Below are 19899 nucleotides of genomic sequence, written 5' to 3' on the forward strand. Positions count from 1 at the left end.
AGCCTTATGAGGGAGATGTTTTATTATCCCCATTTTACAAATGAGCAAACTGAGGCACAGTGAAATTTAATGACTTGTGTGAGATCAGACATATTAATTGGTTGATCTTATCAACATATGTTGCTTTACCTCATGGTAATATTAATTTGCCTAGTATGGGTAGAATGTAGAGTGTTTGATTCAGAGTTTGATTTAGCTTATTTTGACTCCCAAGGAACTGGAAGGTACCAGTAACTGGATTTTTTTTGTTTAACATAGTTTTTTTGTTTTTGTTTTTGTTTTTTGCAAAGTAACTTCTCCTCACGTGGCTTTGGATTTCACAGAGTTTGCTCAGCTATCTTTACTTTCGTTCTGGCTACAGTATGGGAAAACAACTTTTGTTCTTATAATCTTCAAATCCAACAAGATCTAAGGTTATCTTTATAATCATGAAAGAAATTATGTGATAACATTTGGTACATTATTTTTAAGTGCATTTTATGTATTATATTTCCTTGGAAATTAACCACTAATCTGAACTTGCTCTTCCATATTTAATCTCTGCTTTTAAGAGCTTTGAGAGGTACTTCAAATATCATAAAGTTCATTCTTTGAAAATATACAATTCAGTGGTTGATAGTACTTAAACAGTGTTGTATAACCATTACCATTATCTAGTTCCAGAACTACCCCCACACCAAAAAAAGGGGAAAACCCATGCCTGTTAAATGGCCAGCCAGTCCCCATTTTCGCTTCCCCTCAGCTTTAGCAACCAGTACTCTCTTTTGTGTTTTTATAGATTTGAATATGCTGGGTAATGCATATAAATGAAATCATACAAATATGTGGCCTTCTGGTCTGGCTTCTTTCATATAGCGTAACATCTGCCAAGATTTATCTGTGTTGTAGCCTGCCTGGTTAATACCACATTTTATTTAACCATTCATCATTTAATGGACATTTGGGGTGTTACCACCTTTTGGCTCATAGGAATTATATTAGGATATGTAATATATAGTATGCTGTGAACATTCATGTGTAAATTTTTTTGGTTCCTATTTGTTCTTAATATACAGAAATTTTTCATATTGTTTAGTTGAAAATTCTTCTGAAAAAAAATAGATGTTTTATGTCATATATGTTTTGAATAATTCTGAGGTACAAGGTACTATGCTTGGTGTTTGGGTGACACATGTTAAGATAATAAGAGTATAATTTTAGCTGTTCTTACCAAATGTAGTGACCATCTGGAAGAATGTTTTCTGGGTTTGTCAGGTAGTGAAATTTAGCAACTAGCTATATTTGATGACATAACTGTCATATTTGATCTCTTTAGGATAATTTACTATATGTAATATACCAGAAATGAGCATGTATGATAGCCCTAACTGGAAAAACTTAAATTTCTAACAATGAGGTAGGTTATAAGCTATAACGTATTAGTATAGTATGAATAATTATAATGCAGACATTAAACTGAACCTGTAGAAAACAGTTATATAGGATCATTATTACCTATTTATGTTAAATGGGGAAAGGGGGTATATTACAGAGAGAATGATACAAAACAAAGTATAATAGATATCAAGTGTTCATAACTTGAAATCTAAAATTATGTAATAGAATATAATGTTTATTAATGAATAAATAAATAATTATCGTTTCATCAGATTTTCAAAGGGGGCTGTGATCCAAAAAAGTTAAGAACTACTATGTTGTAAAATGTATCGGCAGTTATCTCTGGGTTGGTGGAATTACTGGAGATAAGTGATTTACATGTTTTGTTTCCTACAGTTAATACATATCAATTTGAGTAGAGTCTGAGAGTTTTTGATTTTGATCTTTAGTTGCTGTGTGTGTGTGTGTGTGTGTGTGTGTGTGTAAAGGAAGAAAGGGAAGACCTACACAGAGTTAAGGGGCTGTTTTGAGGAAAGAGTGGGAGTAATGGTGGGAGAGAATAAGATAGCAAAACATGTTAAAAATATGGAGGGCAATCGTGTACTTGGTTATTAGGGATTTCATAGTTTATCCAGTACTGCTAAATATTTGATATCCATTCTAAAAGTGGGATTTTACTCAGGAGTCTCGTATTTCTTCTAATTACTAAGCCTTAAAATACCTATTTTAGTGGAAAATTCCTCTGGCTATAATCTTATAATGCTGTGCCAATCTTGTTCTCATGATAGTTTTAGAATAACAGTGTTTTATTCCCCAACATAACACCTCCTAGTCTTTCCACAGAAGATGTGAAAATTCCCAGAGGGGGGAAACCTTCCAGTAAATGGAAGTATTTATCTCTGATGGCACTTTATTCTTTTCCCTTTTCTGAACATTATAGTTAATATCTTTAATAGGTAAGGGCAAAGGGGATTCTTTTTGGAATTGTATTAGTTAGAGCTTTAGGTTAACATTCCTAGTAGAATATTACAAACTTTTTGGAGTTAATGAAACAGTCTTTTATTCTGTATATTTTGCACTGTACATGTCTGTCCCTCAAAATAGATGGAAAACATTTCTGTTTTTAAAATAAACGAGCTGGGCGCCTGGGTGGCTCAGTTGGTTAAGTGACTGCCTTCAGCTCAGGTCATGATCCTGGAGTCCCAGAATCAAGTCCCACATTGGGCTCCCTGCCCAGCAGGGAGTCTGCTTCTCCCTCTGACCCTATCCCCTCTCATGTGCTCGCTCTCATTCTCTCTCTCAAATAAATAAATAAAATCTAAAAAAAAATAAACAGCTAAATTTGGCAAGAGATCAAGTATTATTCACAATTTTGACAGTATTCTTTATAGACCTAATACATAGTGGCGATAAAGCACTGATTTTTTTAGTAATAATTATTCCTTGTTTTGAATTTGTATAATAGTATCATTTATGTAGTGACAAGCCTAATATGAAGGATTTCAGAAATTGTTAATGGGTTAAATTTTCTGAAATACCTAAGCTTCTGCATCAAGCAAATACAAAGCTGTTAAGGGATATCCATATTTCTAGGTTTTTATGTTTGTGGTTGTCAGCATTGTAATTTCTACATGAATAATGTTGTGGTTGATGCAGATAATTGGATTTTTTAAGTGAAAAGCTTTTTAAAAATGATTCCAGTGCCCTTCTATAATATGATATGGTTTCAGTGATACCCTACTCTCTTGATTTCCACTCCACCATTTTGCTGCGATTTCCCAGTCTTATTTGTAGTTCTTCCTTTCTGTACTTGTTTTTTGTGTTGATATTACTCAGCTGTCTGTCTTCAGCTTTATTCTCTTTTTGTTCTGTGTATTTGTGCCAGAAATTTTCTTTACTTCTTTGACTTCTGGTACTACCTATACATACACCAATGACTCCCAAGTCATTGACTCTATATCTGTATAACCAACAACTTTTAAATATCTACTTATAGATATCGCAGAAGTATCTCAAACTCAGCATGTTCAAAAGTAAACTTGTAAAACCTGGTGGATTTTAGTAGTTGGCATCAAGATCTACTTTTGCTCAAGCCAGATATCTGGACATTGTTTGTGACCCTTCTTCTTCTTCTTTTTTTCCCCCGCTACCTCATCTACATTCAGGCATTTATCAAGACTATTGAGTTTATATCTCCTGCATATCTCCAGTGCCAACACACCAATCAAGGACATCATCATCTCTTACATATTATTGTGATAGCCTCCAAACTGGCCTCCCAGCTTCCAGTTTTGTTTATCTTTCATGCATTTATTTAAATGATTTTTTCACTTTCCTTACTTTAATGGCTTCCTGTGACCTTTAAATTAAGTCTAAACTAGTCTCCAAAGTGGGGTGATACACAAGATAATGTTAGTATGCGAGAAGAAAATCTTCTTAAAATCTCAGGTCTTGACCCTCAGGGTTGTAGGATTGAGCCCCGGGTGGGGCTCTGCATTCAGTGGAGAGTCGGCTTCCCCTCTCCTCCTCCACTCGTGTGTGCACATTCTCTCTTTCTCTCTCAAGTAAACAAATCTTTAAAAAATAAATACAAAGATGATCACATGGTTGTTCAGCAGGCAAAATATACAAAATCAGATCTGTTCTTATATGCTTATTTGGGAGTTTTAAGTTGAAAGGTTTTAAAAATTGAAATTCTTATTTTATGTCTTTTTGCTATGAAAGCCATTTAAGATCAAATTTGCAAACTGATCTTAAAACTAGCTCTTTGAATGGCTGTATCACAGTGTTAAAGTAAGACCCTAAGAAGTAATGAAACATATTCAACTATACTTTCATTAAAAATATTATAGTCAGTTTTTAGGAAAACAAAAAATTTTGTATCATAAATAATTAAAACAAATTTTAAATTCTTTTCATCCCTTTGTGTTCTATTTTTTGTGATACAGATGATAATATTTTAATAGGATGATTATATTGTAAATCATATTTTCTATATATTACATACATGTATTATATATTACATATATTAACTGTATTATATATAATAATGTATAATGTATATAGTATATGTAAATATATGATTTATATAATATGATTATAAATCATTATGAAAATTGTAGACAAAGATACATACCAACATGGTTATGTAATAAATAAAGTTTGGAGACCAGTTCAAATTCTTCCATAAAATAGCTTTCAGGTTTCCTGCCTGCTTTTCAAGGATCATATCTTACCATGCCTATATTTACGTTTCATGCCTAAGCATATTGGACTTTTCTCTTTCTTAAATGGGCCACGTACCCTTTGTTTGTAGATATTTGTACATTCTTATTCTTCTTTTAAGTCTGAGTTTAAATATTGTCTAGCATGCATAGTGCTACTCAAAGTATGGTCCTTCATTTGTTACCAACCCATGACAAGATAAGAACAGCATTTGGAGAGTAAACACTTAGAAGCTTAAATTGCATTTTGATATTGTCATCCTCACATCCAAGTGCATGATCAGTGTTCTCCTTTCTGAATAGGATATTAACTAGTTCAAGTGCCATGATGCTTGTGTGATTTTTTTTTTTAACTCTAAGTTTTTTAGAGCTGTTTAAAATTAACAGCAAAATTGAGGGGACGGTACAGAGATTTCCAGTGTATCTCCTGCCTCCCCTCACTCATAGCCTCCTGCATTATCAGTATTCCCCATCAGAGAGGCACAGTTGTTAAAACTGATAAACTTCTATATGGCATCATAATCACCCAAGGTGCATAGTTTACATTATGGTTCACTCTTAGTGTTGTACATTCTATGGGTTTGGACAAATGAAAGACATGTATTCATCATTATGGCATACAGAGTATTTTCCCAGCTCTGAAAGTCCTCTGTACTCCATCTGTTTATCCTTCCCTGTGTTAGCTCTCCCTCTACCCCTTGGAAACTACTGATCTTTACTTTCACCATAGTTTTGCCTTTTCCACAGTGTCATATAATTGAAATCATACAGTATATAGTCTATTCATATTGGCTTCTATCACTTAGTAATATGCATTTAAGCTTTTTAGCACTGAATAATATCCCATTGTCTGCATATACCACAGTTTATTTGTCCATTGACCTATGAAAGGATATTGTGATTGCTTCTAAATTTTGGCAATTAGGAATAAAGCTGTTGTAATCATCCCTGTGCAGATTTTTGTGTAGACATAATTTTCTTCAGGTAAATATCAAGAAGCATGATTGATGGAGTATATGGTTAAAAGTATATTTAGTTTCATAAGAAGCTACCAAACTGTCTTCCAGAGTGGTTGTGCCATTTTACCTGCCTGCTAGCAGTTCTATATCTTCAATAGCATTTGGGATTCTCATTGTTTCTGATTTTAGCCATTCTAATGGGTGTGCATTATTTTAATTTGCATTTCCCTGATGACATAATATGGAACATCTTTTCATATGCTAATTTCCATTTGTATGTCGTCTTTGACAAGGTGTCTGTTAAGGTCTTTGGCCTATTTTTTTTTTTAAGATTTTATTTATTTGACAGAGAGATAGAAAGCACAAGTAGGCAAGAGAGGCAGGCAGAGAGAGAGGGAGAAGCAGACTCCCCACTGAGCAGGGAGCCTGACGTGGGGCTTGATCCCAAGACTCTGGGATCATGTCCTGAGCCGAAGGCAGCCGCTTAACCAACTGAACCACCAAGGTGCCCCGTGGTCTTTGGCCTATTTTTTAATAGGATTGTTTATTGTTGAGTTTTAAGAGTTCTTTGTACGTTTTGGGTAATAGTTCTTTGTCAGGTGTGTCTTTTATAAGTATTTTCTTTCAGTGTGGCTTGTCTTCCCATTTTTTTTTTTTAAGATTTTATTTATTTGACAGAGAGTGGAGGGCAGGGAGAGCACAAGCAGGGGGAGTGGCAGGCAGAGGGAGAGAGAAGCAGGCAGAAAGAGAGGGAGAAGCAGAGTGCCTGCTGAGCAGAAAGCCAGACAGGGGGGCTTGATCCCAGGACCTGACCTGAACCAAAGGCAGATGCTTAACCGACTGAGCCACCCAGGCACCCCCTTTGCATTTTCTTAACATTGTCCTTTACAGAGTAGAATTTTTTTTTTTTTTTTAAGATTTTATTTATTTACCTGACAGAGAGAGAGAGACAGCGAGAGAGGGAACATAAGCAGGGGGGTGGGAGAGGGAGAAGCAGGCTTCCCACTGAGCAGGGAGCCCGATGCAGGGCTCCATCCCAGGACCCTGGGATCATGACCTGAGCTGAAGGCAGACGCTTAACGACTGAGCCACCCAGACACCCCTTCTTGTGTGAGTTTTGGCAGACTGTATCTTTTAAGGAATTGGTCCATTTCACCTAGGTTATTAAATTTGTGAGAAGAGTTGTTCACAGTATTCCTTTTAATGTCCATGGACTCTCTAGTGCTGTCCCGTCTTTCATTTCTGATACTAATAATCTGTGTTCCCTCATTTGCTTAGCCTAGCTAGAGGCCTATTGAATTTATTGATCTTTTCAAAGAAACAGTTTCTGGTTTCATTGATTTTCTTTTTGTTTCCTGTTTTCGATATCATTGATCTTCTCTGATTCTTATTTCTTCTGCTTGCTTTGGATTAATTTATTCTTTCTTTTCCAGTTTCCTGAGCCAGAAACTTAAAAGTATTGATTTTAGATTTTCTTTCTTTTCTATCATATGCATTCAGTGCTGTAAATTTCCCTACAAGCACTGCTTTCATTGCATTCCACAAATTTTAAGTCGTGGGTTCATTTTTGTTCAGTTCAAATAAAAATTCTTTGAGATTTCTTCTTTGACTCATGTGTTATTTAGAAGTCTATTAATTAATTTCTACACATTTTACAATTTTCCAGTTACCTTTCTGCTATTAATTTCTAGTTTAATTCTGTTTTGGTCTGAGAGCAGACACTGTATAATTTCTATTCTTTTGAATTTGTGAAGATGTGTTTTATGGTCTAGAATATGGTCGGTCTTGATGAATGTACCATGCGAGCTTGGGAAAGAATATTCTTCTGTATGTGTGTTATTTTTTATGTTAGTTGTAACCCCAAATGTGTAAGAACTGAAGAAAACAACAAGGAGTTATTTACTTTAAAAATCTTGCATTGAATTTAATCAGATTTATTCTTGTTTCATAAAGAAGATAAGTAAAACGTAAGTATATAATTAAATAAAAATAAACATAGAAAATCTTTTTCATCCTTTTCAATTTCTGCTTTTGTTAGTGTATCTAAATCTAGGAAGTAAAATTTATATTCCTTATTTTTAATCCCATTTACTTATAATAAAACAAGATTTACTAGACTTTTTTTGATAGGAAAAGATAATACCTTTTCTGAATTCGACACTAGCAAAATCAAATGATGCTGATGATAGAAGTAATTTTAAAGAGTTACAGACCAAAAGAGTTTGTGCTAGTTTTGTTGGGAAGTATTAGTTTTCCTATACAGGCATACCTTGTTTTATTGCGCTTTGCTTTTTTGTACTTCGTAGTTACTGTGTTTTTTTACAATTTGAAGGTTCAAGACCAGTAGAGGAAGTAACTGCAGATGTGGTAGAAATAACAGGAGAACTAGAATTAGAAGTGAAGCCTGATGTGACTGAGTTGTTGAAATCTCATGATAGAACTTTACTGGATAAGGAGTTGCCTCTTATGGATGAGCAGAGAAAGTGGTTTCTTGAGATGGGTGTTTTCCTCTTCACTCCTGGTGAAGATGCTGTGAAGTTTGTTGAAAGGACAGCAGAGGATTTAGATAATACATAAACGTGGTTGATAAAGCACTGGCAGGGTTTGAGAGCATGACAACCAATTTTGAAAGAAATTCTGCTGTGGGTAAAATGGTATGTAATAGCATTGCATGCTGCAGAGAGATTGCGAAAGGAAGAGTCAGTCAATGCATCAGACTTCATTGTTGTCTTATTTTGAGAAATTGCCACAACCACCCCAGCCTTTAGCAACCACCACCCTGATCAGTCAGCAGCCATCAACACTGAGGTATGTGTAGATTGCTTTGGGTAGTGTAGACCCCCCACCCCCAACACCAGCAAAAAACTTAGGACTCATTGATAGTTCAGATGATGGTTAGCATTTAAAAAATATTTCTAAACTTAAGCATGTACATTGTTTCTTTGTTTAATGTTATGTTAGTCACCATACAGTACATCATTAGTTTTTGATGTAGTGTTCCATCGTTCATTGATTACATTGTTTCTTTAACATAATGTTATTGCACATTTAATAGGCTACAATGTAGGTGTTGACAAGGATGGGGACAAAGGGGAACCCTCTTGCACTCTTCGTGGGAATGCAAACTGGTGCAGCCATTCTGGAAAACAGTATGGAGGGTCCTCAGAAAGTTAAAAATAGAACTACCCTATGAGCCCAGCAATTGCACTACTAGGTATTTCCTCAAAGAATACAAAAATACAGATTCAAAGGGGTACATGCACCCTGATGTTTATAAAAGCAGCGTTATCAACAATAGCCAAACTATGGAAAGAGCCCAAATGTCCATCGACTGATGAATGGATAAAGAAGATGTAGTCTTACATACAATGGAATATTAATCAGCCATCAAAAAGAATGAAATCTTGCCATTTGCAATGATGTGGGTGGAGCTAGAGTATATTATGCTAAGAAAAATAAACATACCATATGATTTCATTCATATGTGGAATTTAACAAAACAGATGAACATATGGGAAAGGGGAAAAGAAAAAAGGAGAGGGAAACAAGCCATAAGAGACTCAATGATAGAGGACAAACTGAGGGTTGAGGGAGGGGGGAGGTGGGTTGGGATGGGCTAGATGGGTGATGGGGATTAAGGAGGGCACTTGTTATGATGAGCACTGGGTGTTGTATGTAAGTGATGAATCACTGAATTCTACTCCTGAAACCAATATTGAACTGTGTTTTAACTAACTAGAATTTAAATAAAAATTAAAAAAAAAACTTACTAACATTTTTTAGTTATATAAAATTTAAAAAATAGTCTATGGTGTAAACATAACTTTTATATGCACTGGGAAACCAAAAAATTCATTTGACTCTCTTAATTGCAATACTTGCTTCATTGTGGTGGTCTGGAACCAAACCCCAAAGTATCTCCGAGGAATGCCTGTGTTGAGTCCAATTTTTACCCATAATTGATGGGGAAGTGCTAAAACCACAGTGGGTTATTTGCAGTGATGTCCTGGCTGCTACGACAATAATACCATCAAAATTTAAGTGGCATTTATATGTATTACATAAGTGCATTCACAACCACAAATGAATTATTTGAAAGAAGGAATGTTACAGTTAAGCTGGCAGAAGCGGATCTTCAGGATTTCTTATGTAATCAGTAGGGCTTTTTTAGTTTCTTTAAAAGTCTCATTATCATGTTGCTAACATTAAAAACAACTACACACAAATGAAAAGACAAAGGTGTTTGGAAATGTTGGATGAATCCGTTACAAAGAAGATAGTTTATGTAATACTTTCTGACAACACCATAGCTTGATATATTTAGGAACAGTTTAGTGATACAGAAGACTGACTCCCTAGACATATAAAGATAGGAAAGGAATTTTTGTTACAATTTGATGAACACATTGATTTTGTTAATATGACAGTGATATGAAGGCAGAATTTATTTTTCAACTTCCTTGCTGACAAACACAACTTATTATGAATTATGTAAAACTTTGAAGCGTTAACAAATCAACAAATGTGGTCTGGAGTTTTGCTTTTGTAGGAGTATGTTCTGGTTATAGAGAGATGGTGACAAGAAAAACATGCTGGAACTTGTGCAGTAATGTAAATCAATGTCCTGCTTCTTTCATTGAGAAAGTCTTGCTATTATCAGCTGAACTAAACTGTACTTTCTATATCACCTAAATTAACAGTAGTTCACAAAAGTGTGAATTGCTTAAACACTAATGCATTAAATTTGAGATTAAAAAAAATGATAGTTTGGAAGCAGAGCCAGTCAACTGTTACCATATGCTAAGGAATACAATAATTTTCAAAGGGAGATGGTCAGACAAAAGTGTTTGAACTTTGGGACGAATGCTTAGTGTTTTTGCAAGATAAGGAACCAGTTTGGTTCCCAAACTTTTTAAATATGTGAATTAGACTTATTTGTCTGATAGCCTTATTCTTTTTTAAAAATGATCTTAGCCTTCCATGCAAGGAAAGAATGTCAGATGTTTTTAATGTTATATAATATCAAAGGACAAAAATGAAAGTTAGAAATTTTGGGAAAAAGTTCCACAGATTGTTATGATGCGTTTCACAGTAAAAATTATCAATAAAGTAGTTGATGATTTTTGTAGTGCACATTTATAAAATGTTAAAATCAAACTGGTAAGACAAACTTGGTAAGAAGTTTGTCAGATTCAGATTTCGTAAGACACACTTTGAATCTTATTTTTTATCAAAAGAAAGCCAGTACATAGGAAATTAATAGCTCAGGAATCCATTTTTTTTCATAAAAAACTATTGTGGATTGAACTATAGTTTTGATGGATAAATTATTGATATTGGCTACCAATGAAGGATTGAAGACAAATTTTAAAAAGCATCATTTTCTGGATTTTGGGTAAAAGTTAAAAATTACTATCCTGAGCTGAAATTGCTTTATTCAAAATATCTTCAACTCCTGTTAACATACATCTATGAAACTAGTTTTTCTGTTATGGGTGCTATTAAAAGAATACATAGAAGTAGTTTAGATATACCTTATCCCTCATGGGTGGCATTGTCATCAGTCTAACCTAGTATAGGTCATTTAGCAAATGTGGTAGCCAGCCTCTGAGAGAGCTCCCAGGATGCCCTACCTCCTGGTATTTACATCTTTGTAATCCCCTTCCACACTGCAGTGTATATAGGGTTGATGTATAAGATTAGGTCATACAGATACTGCAGTGTCTGTCTTGTCTGTCTCTGGAAACCAGCTGTCATGTGGTGAACAGCCCAGTGGAGAGGTCTACATACTGAGGAACTAAGGCTTTTGGTCAACAGCCAGTTAGAAACTGAAGCCTTTTGCCATCAGCCATGTGAGTGAGCTCAAAGGCAGATTCTCTAGACCAGTCAAGCCTTCAGATGACTGTAGTCCTCACCAAAACCTCATAAAAGACCTTGAAACATAATCACCCTGCTAAACTGCTTCCAGATTCCTAACCAACAGAAATTGTGAGATAAGTATGTGTTGTTTTAAGCCACTAAGTTTTGGTGTAACTTTTAATGCAGTAATAGGTAAGTAATACAAAAAAAAAAAAAAAACCAAGAAACAAACTCACTTACGTTAAAAACTTTAAATATTAACACATGCGCTATTAGTTCAGGGAATGTGAATTGGTGTTTAATATGAAGAATTGCCATTTCAGTCCTCACTTTGGGTTAAATAAAATTATGAAATGATTAGTGTGATGTCTGTTTTCTGTGATTGCTTATATGCACATTTCAATGAAAGTAAACTATTTTATGTAATTCTTTTTTCTGTTCATCCTAATTATATTATTGAAATAAAATTTTATGGGCGTGGCTAATAAAATATTGAACTTGTATTTTATATGGCCTTTTTAACTTTTGTTTTTCCACTAGTTTTTATTTGATCTTAGAAAAAGTATTGGTCCATGATGGATTGGAATTTAAAAAAAAAAATGGAAAAAGAAAACAAAATGGTTTTCCACCACAGATAATCTACATTAAGTCTCCTGTCAGTTGTCATAGTACCCTATACTTACCTTATTGTGATGGTCATCTTGCTTTTATTATAATTCGTTATGTTCCTTGTTAAACTGAAAGCTCTGTGAAAGGCAGAGTCCATGTCTTTGTTTGCTGTTATATCTTCATGCCCAGAACAGTGTCTGGTACTCAGCCAGCTACTCAGTACTTATTAGTCAAAAGAATTAACTTTTTTTTGTTGTTGTGTTGGAATAATGATTAACTTCCTTAGTTATAAATGAGTTGGCTACTATAACCATGTGTCCTCAGGGAATGGTAATTATTTATGGTGAATAGAAAATATTCTTGGTATTCTTCTTGCTGAGTATTAGGTACTTTTATAAAATACATCTTTTTATTTCCATAGCACAACTGCCTCTGAAGAAGATGTCTCAAGTAGATATCCCCGAACAGATAGAAGTGGGTTCAGCAGATACAACAGGGATGCAAATGCTTCAGGTAATTTGGTCTCAAGTAGCATGTTGGAAAAGAAAATTGAAGATCTTGAAAAGGTATGAATTACAAATTATTTAAGATTGATAAATCTAATATACCATTGGGATTCCTTTTTTTACTTTCATAGCAGCTGAGAAAATAAATTGAAATTTGTATGGGAGAGAGCGTGCCAACAAAGGGAAAAGAATGAGAGATGCTAGTGGAAGATACGATTAGTATTAATTGGTATTTCCATATTTAGTCAAGTTGCAGTTTTAAATCACTGTATATATTTTCCAGATACATTGTGGCTAGGCATTTTCTGATTCCCTTAATACTTTCCTATCCAGTTCTGTTGTTAAAACTTTTAGAAATGGAGCCAATTCTTGTATTCCATAATATTTAATGGATACTCCCATTCTGCTACGTGTTACCTCTAACATATTAAAGACAGTCTCTGTGTTTGAAATGGTTATAAGTCTGTGCTGGCAATATGTCCTGTGTGTTTATTATATTATCTGTATAGTTTATCATTTGTAGACTTTCTTCTGGGTTCTGGTTAGAGCTTAGAGCCATCTTTGGTGTTTGAAACAGTTGTCAGAATAAACCTATTTAGGAGTGTATTTGAGAACAACAAGGCAAATGAATATTGGCGTAAATATATTAACCATATAGTCTCAGGTTTTTTTCTGTCAACATTTAATATGTAAAGTTGGTAATGGTACTGATTACTTTCTGATTGTTGAAAATATGTTTTGTATTGCTGAATTGAAATTATTCTCTGTGATACAAAGATTGTTTTAAGTAGAAATTTAATTAAAAATTTTTTATAGCATTATGATTGTTTTTAGTTCATATCTCAGCTTTAATACCAGTTTCTGTGAGTTTAAATTTTAAAAACTTTAAGGAATACATAGTCTAATCGGTTTAAAGGGTTTCTTTAGAAAGGCTTTTACAGTTCCACATGAGTTTGGATCCAGTTCCGAGTAGTTTGGCAGCAGCTGTTTAATGAGGTGGGCTGGCTGCTTTTTCTGAGGGCTAGTAGGAAAGAGGTTAAATTCTGAGTGAAATTTTTCAGTTCTGCTTTTCTTTTGCCCCCAAGGTAGTCAACCCAGCCCAAGGCCCTGGATTCTAAATAAGATTTCTTTGAAAAAGGTGTTGCATTGTTTGAAAAAAAAAAAAAGTTTAAAAACCAGTAATCTATTTCAGTTCCTTTATTTTATCCATTAACTGGTAGAACCACAAGTAACATTGAGGACCATTGTTTTTCAGTTTAGAGTTTTCCAGAGCCATCTCCTTTTCTTAAACTTTGTGTGTGTGTGTTTTAAAGATTTATTTATTTATTTGTTTGTTTGTTTGTTTATTTATTTGATGGGGGGAGGGACAGGGGTGAGGGAGAGAGAATCCCAAGCCGACTCCGCTGAGCTTGGAGCTGACAAGAGGCTCAGAGATCACTACCTGAGTCAGAGGCTTAACCAACTGCACCACCCAGGTGCCCCTTAAACTTTGTGTTTTGAATAAAAAATTTGAATTTCTTCAAACAGGATATTATCCATTTAAAAAATAAGATATATCATTACAATGGTGGTGATGAAGATGAACCATGAGAGACTATGGACTCTGAGAAACAAACTGAGGGTTCTAGAGGGGAGGGGGTTGGGGGGTGAGTTAGCCTGGTGATGGGTATTAAAGAGGGCAGTACTGAATGGAGCGCTGGGTGTTATATGCAGTGAATCATGGAACACTACATCAAAAGCTAATGATGTAATGTATGGTGATTAACATGACATAAAAAAACAATGGTGGTGATAAACTAAAGAGGGTAAGTCTTTGGGTATTAGTATTTGTTAAAGAATTGTGTAAACATAGGTTTAATCAGAAATATGTGGCCACCTGGATGGCTCAGATGCTTAAGCATATGACTCTTGGTTTCTGATCAGGTCATGATCTAATGGTTTGTGAGATCAAGCCCCGCCTCGGGCTCCATGCTCCGCACGGAGTTTGCTTGGATTCTCTCCCTCTCCCCCTTCGCCCATGCTCACCTTTATGTGGGCACTCTCTCTTTCTCTCTCTCTGTCAAATAAATCCTTAAAAAATATATTTATATCTTATAACTCCTGTATTCCTCTAATTCTTTGGGTCTTTCCTAGGATGGGTTTTTCCTTCTCTCACCAGGTGACTTAAATGCATTTGGAAGTCTTCCTGTATTTAGGGTGTTTCACCAAACTTGGCAGATACATATCATTTAAGGTTAAAAACAACCAGTTACTTCCCAATTAATACTTTGTAATTATATCTGCCAGGAAGTAGTAAGAGAAAGGCAAGAAAACTTAAGACTTGTGAGACTAATGCAAGATAAAGAGGAAATGATCGGAAAACTCAAAGAAGAAATTGATTTGTTAAATAGAGTAAGTATTCACACATTTCAGTTTCATAGTTTTTTTTCCCTTCAATTGGATGAAAATACATATGTATGAAGAGATTATGTAATTTCATTATTTTGTTAATGAGATGGTAAGTTGTGGTAATAAGAACCATCATTTCATTCTATAAACTGATTTCCTCTGGCCAGTTATCCATTGTATTCAGTTAATACTGTTCTTTTGGGGATGGACTGATGAATGGATTTGTTCAGTGTTTTTGTTAGAGTCTGGAGGTGAGAGGCAGCTTGGTCACCACCACACATAAAAGGGTATTGGTACAGAGTTGCCTCAGTGAAGAGCTAAACTTGCTACTTTCTTGCCATAAGACACTCCAGATGTCTTTGTATGTATTTTCACCACCTTTTTTCCCCAGTTAGTTATACTTACCCATATCCAACTTTATGTTTAGCATTATACTAGGTCTCTATTACACTATTTTGTAACTCTTTTTCTTGCTTTCAGCCTTAGAATTTACCTTCTGCTTAAGAAGCAGGTATTAGTGCTGGGCCGTACTTAGGTAATGTTAATGAGAAGAGATTCCATAGTTTTGCATATTAGAAGACATTAGATAAGATGGAGGAAAGAAATAAGTTTGCTTCAGGGAAAAAGGGAACAGATTCCTAATCCAGTCTTAACCCTAACAATGAAAGAAGAGAAAATAAAGAGGTTTCATTATGTAGATCAATTCTAAATAAAGCTCCTGAGGCATTAGCTACACGTAATAGATGAGGACCACAAAATTTAGTTTAACTTGCTCAAGGTCATAGGTAGTAATCACGGGGTAACTATCTGAGCCAGTACTTGACGTCACGTATTCCAAAATCCTAATTCTGAGCTCTCCATTGTTGTAGACAGTCTTTCATCTTGGTTTAGAACACAGGCATTCTTCCTCTATTGGTTTTGGAATATGATTTAATAAAATCTGAAAATAGTTTTGAAGTCTGTGATATATTAGCACTGTCTTAGGCGCTGTGCATTAAAAAGAATAATAAAACACCTGCTTTTACAGAGTTTATAATCAAGTAATGATACAGTAATATATTTTATTATTTAATTCTAAATCTTGGATAGGTCTCAGTTGTAGTAATTTTCGAATCCTGTATATTTATTGTTGTTGCTTTCAACAGGTAAGTTCCCCAACATCATTCATTTGGTTTGTGAGTAAATGCAGATTCTATTTTTGCACATTTTAAAAACATTTGCCTAATTGTCCAAAGGCAGTATGCTAAATTTATCAGAATGCTGCTGTCTAGTAGCGTGCTTATAATTTAAACTGATTACTCCAAGTTTTAGTATTTTGAATTACAAGGATAAATCTAAAAATATGTGCTTTTACAACTATCAGTAAGCATTGTGCCTTGAAATAGTTTCTTCTAACTAAAACTTAGAGTGGGTTATCTTCATATTTACTACATGGTTGTATATATGCCTCTAGGATTAACATAGGGAACATAGACCTGGAATCATATAACTTTAAACCTGGAGGATCATTACTTAGTTTATTGGCTTTCACTTTTTTTTAAAGCTCTAAAACCTTTTCCTCAAACAAAATGTTATAGAGAAGCCTAACATGAATTGAACCAGATCAACTCTGTTTGCCCCAGATCTCCTTTTCTGTATGCCTCCATTTTATCACTTCCTCAGATTTTCACCTCCCAGCACGCACCCTTTTTAAAGATCATACAAGGTGGTAGGAGTACATCCAGAACTTGTACCTCTTTTATCTTTTTGATGCCTCATTTGACACAGGCTGTGTTATCCGAGGCCCTGAACCTCCTATTGCCCACATAAGTATTTTGTTTAGCCCTCAATTTGGGGGAAGGGGAGATTTGTTTTTAACTGAAAAATTAAGCTATTTATAATGATTAAAAATTGGAAGATTCACAATTAAAGAATTCTGATTTTTGACTTCTTGTAAAAAATGAAAAATCTGGCAAGAGGTATCTGTCTTATCATGATAATAATGAGAAGGAGTTGAGTAGTGGATGCTCCCTTCAGGTGGGGCATACTTCATCTAAAGTTGTTTTCAGAACTTGTCCTTGTTTCCAAATTAAATGCTTGTATGAATTATCTTTGAATGTGTGTATTTTAAAGTGTTTTTATCACCTTTTATCACCTTATATTTTTAATTATTTAAAAAACTCCTATGTTATTTTCATTTTTTGTTTCCTTAAGGACCTAGATGACATAGAAGATGAAAATGAACAACTAAAGCAGGAAAATAAAACTCTTTTGAAAGTTGTTGGTCAGCTAACAAGGTAGAAGATTCAAGTCCCAGTGTGGAAAAAATATTTTAAAACTACTGATTGAATGTTATAGTTGATGGTGGGGACAATATTCCTATGCTGCAATACATTAAGTATGTATATTTATTTCTAGAAAACAGTGGGTTTTTATTTTCAAAATACTTCTTTTTCATTATTTCAAAACAGTATCAACCTTCTATTTCACGAATAAGTAACATCTTTCAGTTATTAAAATGATAGGTTATGCCTCTTTTGGTTTTGTGTGGTATTCAAGTAATACATGATTTAAAGTCACAACCATTTGAATATATTTTTATCTATGGTAGTGTGTTTTCTCCCTAAAGGAATACACATAGTCTTTGTTTACATGAATTCAAATACTTTTGGGGAATTACCAGCAATTGCCTTATTACTGATGTGTGCAAACTTATATGTGTTGTTGATTTACTCATAAAGGCTTTGTCTATTGTCATTTGTTCTTTCAACTTATTCTAAGCAATTTAGAGTAATAGAGTGTCACCATTTTGTATAAGTCATCTTTAAAAAGGAAAGCTATTATGAAAAGTCAATTAATATCATGTACTAGTTGGCTAAATATAAAATTTTAAAGAATACTTGAATTGTGCTACAGTAAATTAAAATATACAATTTTTGTATTTGAATGTTGAAGAAAATTTAAAATCACTTTAGCTTCTGAAAGACATACACTTGTAATTTCATTGTAAAATTTCTTATGTAGGTACTGTTTTTTATTATTTCAAGATTTATAAATGAACATGGGATATTTAAAAAGTTTATTCATCAGTCCTGGAGAGGGTGTACAATTTCAGTGTAAAAGAAAAAAAAATCCATATTTTTAATTGTCATTTGCATTAAAAACAAAACCAAAATATTTATCCACACTTAAAACATTTACAGTTACATTTACAAAACAATACATAAACAGAAATAGTATTGAAATACTTTGCTTATTCTAACTTGGAGAATAACACTGTGATACAGTTGTTCTCATATGAGAGAATTATTCCCCTACTTCAAATTTAAGGGATTTTCTTCCTAATGTTGGATTTTTAAAAACAATTTTTCTAAAAATTTTGAAGAAATATATACGTTTTCTATTAAGTATCATTTAATATTTAGAGTTGTATATTAAATTTTTATGTTGAGTAAGGAAACCCCCTCTTTTAAAATATATTAACATTAAGAAATGTCTGTCTGATAATTGAATCCTAAACAGTATACTGATACCGTTTTGTCCAATTAAACGTAGTAAAATCCATTTTGGGTAACCTACTGTCTCTTTTTCTTCACTTGGCAAGTCCCTTCATTATTTACTATTAAAAAAATAGGGAAGTGAGACAACTGGACAGAATGTAAATGATAAATATCACATGTTGAATTCTAAAAATTCTTTGCGGTTACCTAGATTGGCTTCTCATTTCAGAAGTTTCAGCCTTGGCTGATCATTAGAATCATTTGGATTGCTCACAGAGAATTCCCTGGCTGTAATTTCTAGATAGATTTAGGTTGAGACCCTGGATAGAATTTTTAAAGCTCACCATCTGATGATTCCGATCATAATTAAGTTTGGAAATAGCTGCTGTCGCCTCTTTCCTTTCTATATCTTCCACTGGACATCCTAGAATTAACATATGTTAGTTACCAGCATTTTGTCCCCCTTTTAGTTTATTTAATAATTTATCTGGTCTCTGGGGAAGTTTTCATATGTTTAAATATATTTACCAAAAATTTCAATGTTAGATTACCAAACTTGATATAGTTGCAGAATTACTGCATAAGGGCATCCTTTTTGGAGAATGTTACCCAGCATGGGAACAGTGACCTGCTGTCCACACGTCAGAGGGGTATGCCAGGCTCAGTCACTGCCTTGGCTGTGAGGCACTCATCTCCCTTCAGTTACCCTTAGGTATTTTGCAGAAATATTGGTATTACGTAGTTTTACATCCAAGCTTTGGATGTTGTGAAAATGCTGTTAGTATCCAGCATTATAGTGTGCTGGTTTTTCAGTAAAGTTTTTGAAATTTCTATTTAATCCATATGTAAGGAAAGGAATATTTCATTTCTCTTTTAAAAATTATACCAGTTATTAGTGCTTTTAAAGACTGAGCTGTTTTTAAATTTTCCTTTTCTTCAGTTTATTAGGAAAATTTCCAACAATGATTTTTTACATAATGGTACCTAGTGCAAATACAGAAGCCTGACAACTTAGGCAGATCAGTTCACAAGCAGTCCTTCCTCCTGTCCTTAAAATGTGTATTTATATCACTTAAAGATTTTTACACTGAATATTGAAAAATTAAGTAGGATCTGCTACAATTTCCCTTTAAAATGTATAAAAAGCATTGAGATTTTAAAAAGGTAAATACATGTGCACTACCTTAGAAAACCTGGCTGTTGTCAATAAAGTGCTAGTATTTGTGAAATTACTAGTTCCATTCAGAAATTATATTTCTTGGGACTTTAAGGCATAATAAAGCATATTCAAAGTTTTACTGTGTTTATGATATTATTTTCAAAACAATGTTTATTTTAAAGTGAACATGACTTGTCCCCCTGATTTCTGACATGCATTAATTTGAGAATTACAAAGTAACCTCCATTTTTCATTTTTCTAGAATTGTTATTAATTTTATTGCACTACAGTTACCTTTAGAGAGGAAGAGGGTGGTATTTATGTATTTCTAAGGGAATT

At 33.9% G+C, this 19899-nt stretch overlaps 1 protein-coding gene across 2 annotated transcripts in view; it reads left to right on the top strand.

Annotated features, from left to right (window-relative positions):
* The window catches only part of PAWR (pro-apoptotic WT1 regulator), a 109233-nt gene extending 89537 nt beyond the window's left edge, over positions 1 to 19696 (top strand). For both annotated transcript variants that reach the window (XM_027593843.2, XM_027593844.2), the window contains 3 exons: positions 12450 to 12594; positions 14821 to 14925; positions 17116 to 19696. In XM_027593843.2, the coding sequence (XP_027449644.1) occupies positions 12450 to 12594; positions 14821 to 14925; positions 17116 to 17202 (337 nt within the window). In that variant the 3' untranslated portion in view covers positions 17203 to 19696. The remainder of the gene's footprint in view (positions 1 to 12449; positions 12595 to 14820; positions 14926 to 17115) is intronic.
* Positions 19697 to 19899: the final 203 nt, after the last annotated feature.

The sequence above is a fragment of the Zalophus californianus genome, chromosome 9, assembly GCF_009762305.2.
Source record: "Zalophus californianus isolate mZalCal1 chromosome 9, mZalCal1.pri.v2, whole genome shotgun sequence".
Classification (NCBI taxonomy): domain Eukaryota; kingdom Metazoa; phylum Chordata; class Mammalia; order Carnivora; family Otariidae; genus Zalophus; species Zalophus californianus.